The sequence below is a fragment of the Ascaphus truei genome, chromosome 14 (genome assembly GCF_040206685.1).
Source record: "Ascaphus truei isolate aAscTru1 chromosome 14, aAscTru1.hap1, whole genome shotgun sequence".
Classification (NCBI taxonomy): Eukaryota; Metazoa; Chordata; class Amphibia; order Anura; family Ascaphidae; genus Ascaphus; species Ascaphus truei.
The window spans coordinates 57,402,834-57,411,305 of NC_134496.1; the positions used below are offsets into that span (position 1 = coordinate 57,402,834).

At 52.5% G+C, this 8,472-nt stretch overlaps 1 protein-coding gene across 1 annotated transcript; it reads left to right on the forward strand.

The window, feature by feature from the left end:
* Positions 1–701: 701 nt before the first annotated feature.
* FAM43A (family with sequence similarity 43 member A) lies at positions 702–4,336 on the forward strand. Its single transcript, XM_075571127.1, has 2 exons — positions 702–1,836; positions 1,886–4,336. The coding sequence occupies exons 1-2, from the start codon at positions 935–937 to the stop codon at positions 2,073–2,075; spliced, it is 1,092 nt and encodes a 363-aa protein (XP_075427242.1). The 5' UTR covers positions 702–934; the 3' UTR covers positions 2,076–4,336.
* The last annotated feature ends 4,136 nt before the right edge of the window (positions 4,337–8,472 follow it).

Below are 8,472 nucleotides of genomic sequence, written 5' to 3' on the forward strand. Positions count from 1 at the left end.
GGGGGGATTCTGCGCCTGTGAGGGGGGATTCTGCGCCTGTGAGGGGGGGATTCTGCGCCTGTGAGGGGGGATTCTGCGCCTGTGAGGGGGGATTCTGCGCCTGTGAGGGGGGATTCTGCGCCTGTGAGGGGGATTCTGCGCCTGTGAGGGGGGATTCTGCGCCTGTGAGGGGGGATTCTGCGCCTGTGAGGGGGATTCTGCGCATGTTAGGGGGGGGATTCTGCGCCTGTTAGGGGGGGATTCTGCGCCTGTGAGGGGGGGATTCTGCGCCTGTGAGGGGGGGATTCTGCGCCTGTGAGGGGGGGATTCTGCGCCTGTGAGGGGGGGATTCTGCGCCTGTGAGGGGGGGATTCTGCGCCTGTGAGGGGGGGGATTCTGCGCCTGTGAGGGGGGGATTCTGCGCCTGTGAGGGGGGGATTCTGCGCCTGTGAGGGGGGGGGGATTCTGCGCCTGTGAGGGGGGGATTCTGCGCCTGTGAGGGGGGATTCTGCGCCTGTGAGGGGGGGATTCTGCGCCTGTGAGGGGGGATTCGGGGATTCTGCGCCTGTGAGAGGGGATTCTGCGCCTGTGAGGGGGGATTCTGCGCCTGTGAGAGGGTTATTGTCCTGGATGCGCCTCCCCCCTCCCCCCTCCCCCCCCCCCCTCCGGCATTGCAGACATGCATGGAAGGGGTTAAGCAGGATGCGCCGCCCCTGCGCCGTGTGAATGGTTCGCTCCGGTGTATAAGTGCAGCTGCTCTGCCCCAGAGACTCGCATCGGGAGCAGCGCGGGGTCTCCATGCAATGAGCGCAACCAGCGCCGCCACATCCCCGCTGCGCCGGGCCATGCGCTAAGTGCGCACCGCTCCTACCTCCCCGGCTGCGCCCGGCGCAGCGCACCGCTTCTGTGTCTCCGGCTGCGCCCCGCCTCGCCCTCCCCGGCTGCGCCCGGCGCAATGCTGCCCTGGAGGCGCAGCACGCTGCAGCTGATCGCGGAGGACAGCGCTAAGCCGGGGAAGCCGCGCGGCTATGCGGCCAGCCTGCACCGCTCTGCGCTCAGCTCGCTGGCGCGCTCCTGCCCGGAGGGGGCGCTAACCCGGGTGGGCAGCATGTTCCGGTCCCGGAGGAAGAAGGTGCGCATCACGGCGGAGGACCCCACGTACACGGTGCTGTACCTGGGCAACGCCACCACCCTGCAGGCCAAGGGCGAGGGCTGCACCGAGCTGGCGGTGTGCAAGATCTGGGGCAAGAGCGACATGGGCAAGCACGGCACCAAGATGAAGCTGACCGTCAGCGCGCAGGGCATCCGCATGGTGCACACGGAGGAGCGGGCGCAGCGCCCCGGGCACCTCTACCTGCTGCACCGGGTCACCTTCTGCGCCACCGCCGGGCCGCGCCTGCCCCGCGTCTTCGCCTGGATTTACCGCCACGAGATGAAGCACAAGGCGGTGATGCTGCGCTGCCACGCGGTGCTGGTGTCGCGGCCGGACAAGGCCAGCGCCATGGCGCTACTGCTGTACCAGACCTCGGCCAGCGCCCTGGCGGAGTTCCGCCGGCTGAAGCGCAGGGAGGACGCGCGGCACCAGCAGCAGCTGCTCTCCGGGGAGCAGGGGGTCCCCCTGCTGCCGCTGCGCCGCCTGCTCAGCGCCCAGTGCTGCTACAAGCCCCCGGCGCAAAGGAGCCGCAGCGCCCCCAAGCTGGGCTCCATCACCGAGGACCCGCAGGGGGAGCAGGAGGAGCAGCAGGGAGACCTGCAGGGGGAGGAGGCAGGCCGGGCGCTGGCCTGTGAGTGCGAGGACGTGCTGGACACTGGGGAGGGGGGGGTCCGGCTGCTGGACACTGGGGAGGGGGGGGTCCGGCTGCTGGACACTGGGGAGGGGGGGGTCCGGCTGCTGGACACTGGGGAGGGGGGGGGTCCGGCTGCTGTCCCAGCTGATCTCTGACCTGGGGGAGATGAGTCTGGGAAATGACCTCCACGCCCTCACTTCGGACCTCAGGGTGACCAGGCTGCTGTCCGGAGAGAGCACGGGCAGCGAGTCCTCCATAGAGAGCAACCACGAGTCCGGCGAGGAGGGCAAGGGGCCGGACCTGGTGTGAGGCCGGCCACAGTAACCCCTTCACTGCCGCGGGGGACCGGACCCGGCCACAGTAACCCCTTCACTGCCGCTTGGATTGCCCCTGGATATTCCTGCAATGGGTGGCCCGGATTGTTGGCGTGTTTCGACAATGAAGGAGTTAATGCAAACCTGGGTATGAGGGATCATTCCTACTTCGCAGGGCAACTGGTACTGAAGAGGCATGCATGGGGTTAATGGCATGAGGGTGGAATTGCAATACTCTGCCCCTCTAGCAGTGAATGGGTTAATGGGAATTAAAGGGCCGTGACAGTGTTAAAAGGAGCAGAAGTGCAATGATTGTGAAGCCAACATGCTGGTGTTGCACTCCCCCAGAGCGGCTAATACAGGGACCTGGGCTAATACAGGGGCCTGGGCTAATACAGGGACCTGGGCTAATACAGGGACCTGGGCTAATACAGGGGCCTGGGCTAATACAGGGGCCTGGGCGGTGTGTAAGGATATGGTTTCATCACCTTCCTCACTGGAGGGGTTAACATAAGGATCCATAGGCATGCAGTGTTTCTAATGCAAGGAAGCGCTGAAAGTGTTAATGTGTGCAGGACATGGGAGGGATGTATGTGCAGTGTGCAGGACATGGGAGGGATGTATGTGCAGTGTGCAGGACATGGGAGGGATGTATGTGCAGTGTGCAGGACATGGGAGGGATGTATGTGCAGTGTGCAGGACATGGGAGGGATGTATGTGCAGTGTGCAGGACATGGGAGGGATGTATGTGCAGTGTGCAGGACATGGGAGGGATGTATGTGCAGTGTGCAGGACATGGGAGGGATGTATGTGCAGTGTGCAGGACATGGGAGGGATGTATGTGCAGTGTGCAGGACATGGGAGGGATGTATGTGCAGTGCCTCGCACCTTCCAGCACTGAAAGGGTAAAACAAACAGCGGGGTATAAATGCAATTGGTGGTTTGTGCAATGAGCGTTTTGCTGGGGTGCTGGCACCTGTACCCCTGTGCAGTATTATTACCGGAGGCAGCACTCACTTCGGTTATTTAAACCGGTCTACAAAAATGCAAAATTAAATCTGAAGATCAAAGCTATTAAGAACCTGGTCATGGGGCGCCCCTAACTTGGTGCCAGCTTGGGGTCCCTGGGGTTGTATTGGAGGCGCCTCGGGTGCTGAAGGATAGCTTCCCTCTGGCAGTGTATGGGTTAAGAGGATTGGGAGCCGACAGAAATGCATTGGATTTATTATTCAAGCGTACAGGATGTTATTGTGACGCAGTGTTTTAGGCAGGTCCTTCCAGCGCTGCAGGGGTTAAGTCCAGCCCTTAATCGTCCCCTCTCCAGGGTCCCCCGGACACCCCGCTCAGGAGGAGGGTCCTTGGCTGTTTGGGAGGCCCAGATTGTATGTGCAATGCCGGGAAAGATGGGGGTCACAAGGTGACGGGAGTGTTTTTTTCTTTGTTTACTGTTTCCATTGCGCCTGCGTTTCCCTTTGGCGCAGTGCTGGTGGCATTTGGTTGGTAGGTTGGGGATCAGACACTCAGTATTGCCAACCTACTCATCAGGAGACTTCAACTGGTAGCGAAGGGGTTAAGGATGCGTCATTACCCGATGCAATATTTAATGGTCAGCCATGCAGCAGTAATAGATGAACTCCTAAGCCAGCTACTGAGAGGCTAATGGTCACCCCAGCCAGGCACACCTCATACACAATGTATATTCCAAGCACACAAAGCCGTCTGGTTCGGGCCTTGTGCAGGGTCGCTGCTCTCGCCATTCATGCAGACATGTTGGCTCTGCGGTGTGAGCATGTTCTAGCAGCAATGTCCTCCGACATGCAGCAGGTCAGTAATATGCGAGATAAAGGCCCCGAATATCCCGTCAGGCTGTCTCCTGTACTAGGAAAGCTTTCAGTTCTATCCATGTCCAATGAAGCTGCTCTCTTCTCTGACACCGGGAAAGCAGCTTCACCGCATATTGAATAGGGCCTAAATATTCCCCACCTGCAAGAGAGCCCCTCACTATCTGAGCTGCATTAGTGCTGTGTCCCTGAATTCTTCCCATTGCCCTTAGAAATGTGATTTCATGAGGAATACACTGGGTTGTAACTACACAAAGATTGGCCAGTAGACGAGAATGTGGAGGTAGGTTGGCAGTGCTTGAATGGAGGAGGGGGTAGGTTGGCAGTGCTTGAATGGAGGAGGGGTAGGTTGGCAGTGCTTGAATGGAGGAGGGGTAGGTTGGCAGTGCTTGAATGCAGGAGGGGGTAGGTTGGCAGTGCTTGAATGGAGGAGGGGGTAGATTGGCAGTGCTTAAATGGAGGAGGGGGTAGGTTGGCAGTGCTTGAATGGAGGAGGGGGTAGGTTGGCAGTGCTTGAATGGAGGAGGGGGTAGGTTGGCAGTGCTTGAATGGAGGAGGGGTAGGTTGGCAGTGCTTGAATGGAGGAGGGGTAGGTTGGCAGTGCTTGAATGGAGGAGGGGTAGGTTGGCAGTGCTTGAATGGAGGAGGGGTAGGTTGGCAGTGCTTGAATGGAGGAGGGGTAGGTTGGCAGTGCTTGAATGGAGGAGGGGTAGGTTGGCAGTGCTTGAATGGAGGAGGGGTAGGTTGGCAGTGCTTGAATGGAGGAGGGGTAGGTTGGCAGTGCTTGAATGGAGGAGGGGTAGGTTGGCAGTGCTTGAATGGAGGAGCGGATAGGTTGGCAGTGCTTGAATGGAGGAGGAGTAGGTTGGCAGTGCTTGAATGGAGGAGGGGTAGGTTGGCAGTGCTTGAATGGAGGAGCGGGTAGGTTGGCAGTGCTTGAATGGAGGAGGGGTAGGTTGGCAGTGCTTGAATGGAGGAGCGGGTAGGTTGGCAGTGCTTGAATGGAGGAGCGGGTAGGTTGGCAGTGCTTGCGTGGAGGAGGGGTAGGTTGGCAGTGCTTGAATGGAGGAGCGGGTAGGTTGGCAGTGCTTGAATGGAGGAGCGGGTAGGTTGGCAGTGCTTGAATGGAGGAGGGGTAGGTTGGCAGTGCTTGAATGGAGGAGGGGTAGGTTGGCAGTGCTTGAATGGAGGAGGGGGTAGGTTGGCAGTGCTTGAATGGAGGAGGGGGTAGGTTGGCAGTGCTTGAATGGAGGATGAGTAGGTTGGCAGTGCTTGAATGGAGGAGGGGGTAGGTTGGCAGTGCTTGAATGGAGGAGGGGGTAGGTTGGCAGTGCTTGAATGGAGGAGGGGTAGGTTGGCAGTGCTTGAATGGAGGAGGGGTAGGTTGGCAGTGCTTGAATGGAGGAGCGGGTAATCCAGTTTATCTGCAGTGCATTAGGAAGGATTAATATTCACGGTAACGATAGATACGGAGCAGTTGTCTCTTTATCTTTGTGCACAAGCTTGGGTTATATTTTTATACCTCCGAATGCCGCCACCTGCCAAATCTCCCCAAATAATGGTGCCGGAGAATTGGTACCTTTTTTATGTTTACATATTGTTTTGGGAAGTAGCCCCCAGGAGCAGCTTCTGTATTACCCCATTCCATTCCCTGGTGGTTTGTGTAACATTTGCACTGCTGTGAAGTACTTAGCCAGTGTTTCAGACATGTAAATAGATATATATATTTTTTGTACATAATGGCCACATAACAGTTATATTTATCTTTGCTGTGCAAAAGACAATGAGATGTTGGTGTTCACCTGTACATATTATGTGTATATAATTAATACTTTCTTTTTTTTGTTTTTTTTTAAAGGACATCACTGTTCTGATGTTTCTGTTTGCACACCTGGAAATACAATAAAATAAATAATTTAAGATATATTTGTTTTCTGCGTCCAAGGAATTTGTCTAACAATATTAAGAGTGTCTCCCAATGTGTTGCTCTACCGTTTTTTGCGGCAAAAATGTTAACCGCTTCAATGCCAATCCCAATCTGGAGCAAACCAATTTTGGCATTGAAGGGTTAAATGCAAGAGTTGGAAGAGCCATTCAAAATGGGACTGAGTATAGGGCTGTGCAATTAAAAATCAATATAAGGTGTTATGTGTGTTCTATTACAATTGCACGTGGAAGGTTAGGCTATTCAAATAGATCCATTATTATTTACATATGAAATGGACGTTAATGTAAAAAAGTATTGGTATGCAACCGCCTCGCACATCGCAGTTCACCGTTTTAAAGGGTCTTCCCCCACCCCCCCCCCCAAAAAAATGCTAGCGAGAAACTAACTTGCTCTTCTTAAAACGATGCATATTTAATCATGAAACCATTCTGTCCTTGCAAAATGATTCTACACCGAAGTAATAGCAGTGCGCCAACTCGCCTTCGTGACATGCAGAATAGATGATGATGATGATGATGATAATACTGTGTTTCTATATGTTCCACTTTCCACTCTACTTTAAAATTGACGATATTTGGAATATTTTATTTCTTCCTTTCTCTTCTTACCTCGGGGGGGCGGAGATATCTGGTTCGGGGGGGGGAGATATCTGGTTCGGGGGGGCGGAGATATCTGGTTCGGGGGGGCGGAGATATCTGGTTCGGGGGGGCGGAGATATCTAGTTCGGGGGGGCGGAGATATCTGGTTCGGGGGGGCGGAGATATCTGGTTCGGGGGGGCGGAGATATCTGGTTCGGGGGGGCGGAGCTATCTGGTTCGGGGGGGTGGAGATAACTGGTTCGGGGGGGCGGAGATATCTGGTTCGGGGGGGTGGAGATAACTGGTTCGGGGGGGCGGAGATATCTGGTTCGGGGGGGCGGAGATATCTGGTTCGGGGGGGCGGAGATATCTGGTTCGGGGGGTGGAGATTTTGAAAGATAATACTCTATGGGGCACATGCATGAAGCTAGGGTACGGGTTATCACACCAGTTCCAGCAGAGACTTGAGTGGGTGTAAACGCAGGGACTGGTGGGATAAAACTTGATACATGTGCCTCCATACTCTGTATTCATATGGAGTACCGCCTAGTGGTACCATGTGTATCTCCCTTCAGTAAAACATGCAGACGTGTCAACCTCCAAGGACTGTAATCTGAGAAGTTTGATGTTTCTGGAGCAACAAATATAATTTTAATGGAGCAATACAGATTTTTTTTATCAGGGACTCGGTCTGAAACCCAGATTCATTGCAGTCTATTAGGATCTTGGGTCTGCGAGGAGGACGCGTAGTGTTAAAGAAGCAATGCTATGACAATGTATAATTCTACGTTCTTACCTAAGCTGCAATCGTTTGGTGCTCCCGTTATAAAGCTTTAAAAATCCTGATTGTGCCCAACAAACCTGCAGCACAGAGTCAGGAATGCTGCCGCTGATATGTAACATTATATTACTAAGTGTAGCACATTATTGTTACAGATTTCAGAGTAGTAGACAGTCTGCTGTTTGGAACACGGCAACAGATCTGTTTGTGATACTTTGTTGCCAAAGTGCAGAACTCAAAAAGGTGTCAGGTGCTTTTTGGGGAAATGGGGGGCAGCCAAATGTTAATGGTGAAGGGGGTGCTGCCTAGGATAAATGTATAGAATAATTGCTCTTTGTGCAGGTACAGTAGAGGAAAAAGCCTGTAGTGACGCACACCTCCAAATTATAAATGTGTCGAATATGAAAAGTAACATAAAATAAAGAGAATAATTGGACAGTTTGCTATTGGTCTATTTAATAAGTGGTAGCCAGACAGACACAGACCGTGTATAGCAAAACTGTCACAATAAATATCAAAAACCCAACACCTAAGTGAACATGTAATAAAAACCAGAGCTGCCTCTAAGACACTGTGTATCTACAAAGTATTCTAAATATATGCACCTGGTCCCTGTACATGACTCCTGTATAGCTATTCCTTCTGTTATAACACCATAGCTATACAGATATACGAGGAACCAACTGGTACAGTATAAGGTAAGGTGGAGAAGAAAGATACATGCTTGCTCTTTGTGGATTTAATGAATGTCTAGATACAAGTACAATCGTCTAGTTCTCCTTCCTCTGCTCTGACCTTTCACTAAGTGACTGATTTATATATATATATATATATATATATATATATATATATATATATATATATATATATTTCCCCCCCCCCCCGTTCCTCTGTTCTTCTCTTTGTAAATATAAATATTCACTTAGAGTTTATTAGTATTCGACTATTTTTTTTTAAACATGTTATTATATGGAATAAGTACTCATTGGCTGTTATATCCCTTCACAACCATGGTTGTCGATCTGGTTACACCAATATTGGCTTATCAAATTATATTCTGTATTTGGCATAGTGCCAATGTATCAGATACAAGGAATCTGTCCTTAATTCCCTTGGCGTTTTATCTATGCAATATATATATATATATATATATGTCTTTCCTTTGTTCCACCTGCAATTTAATTGTAATAATTGTTTTATTTTTTATGGTTATTATTGAGAGTAAATAAGTTGTTGTATTATTT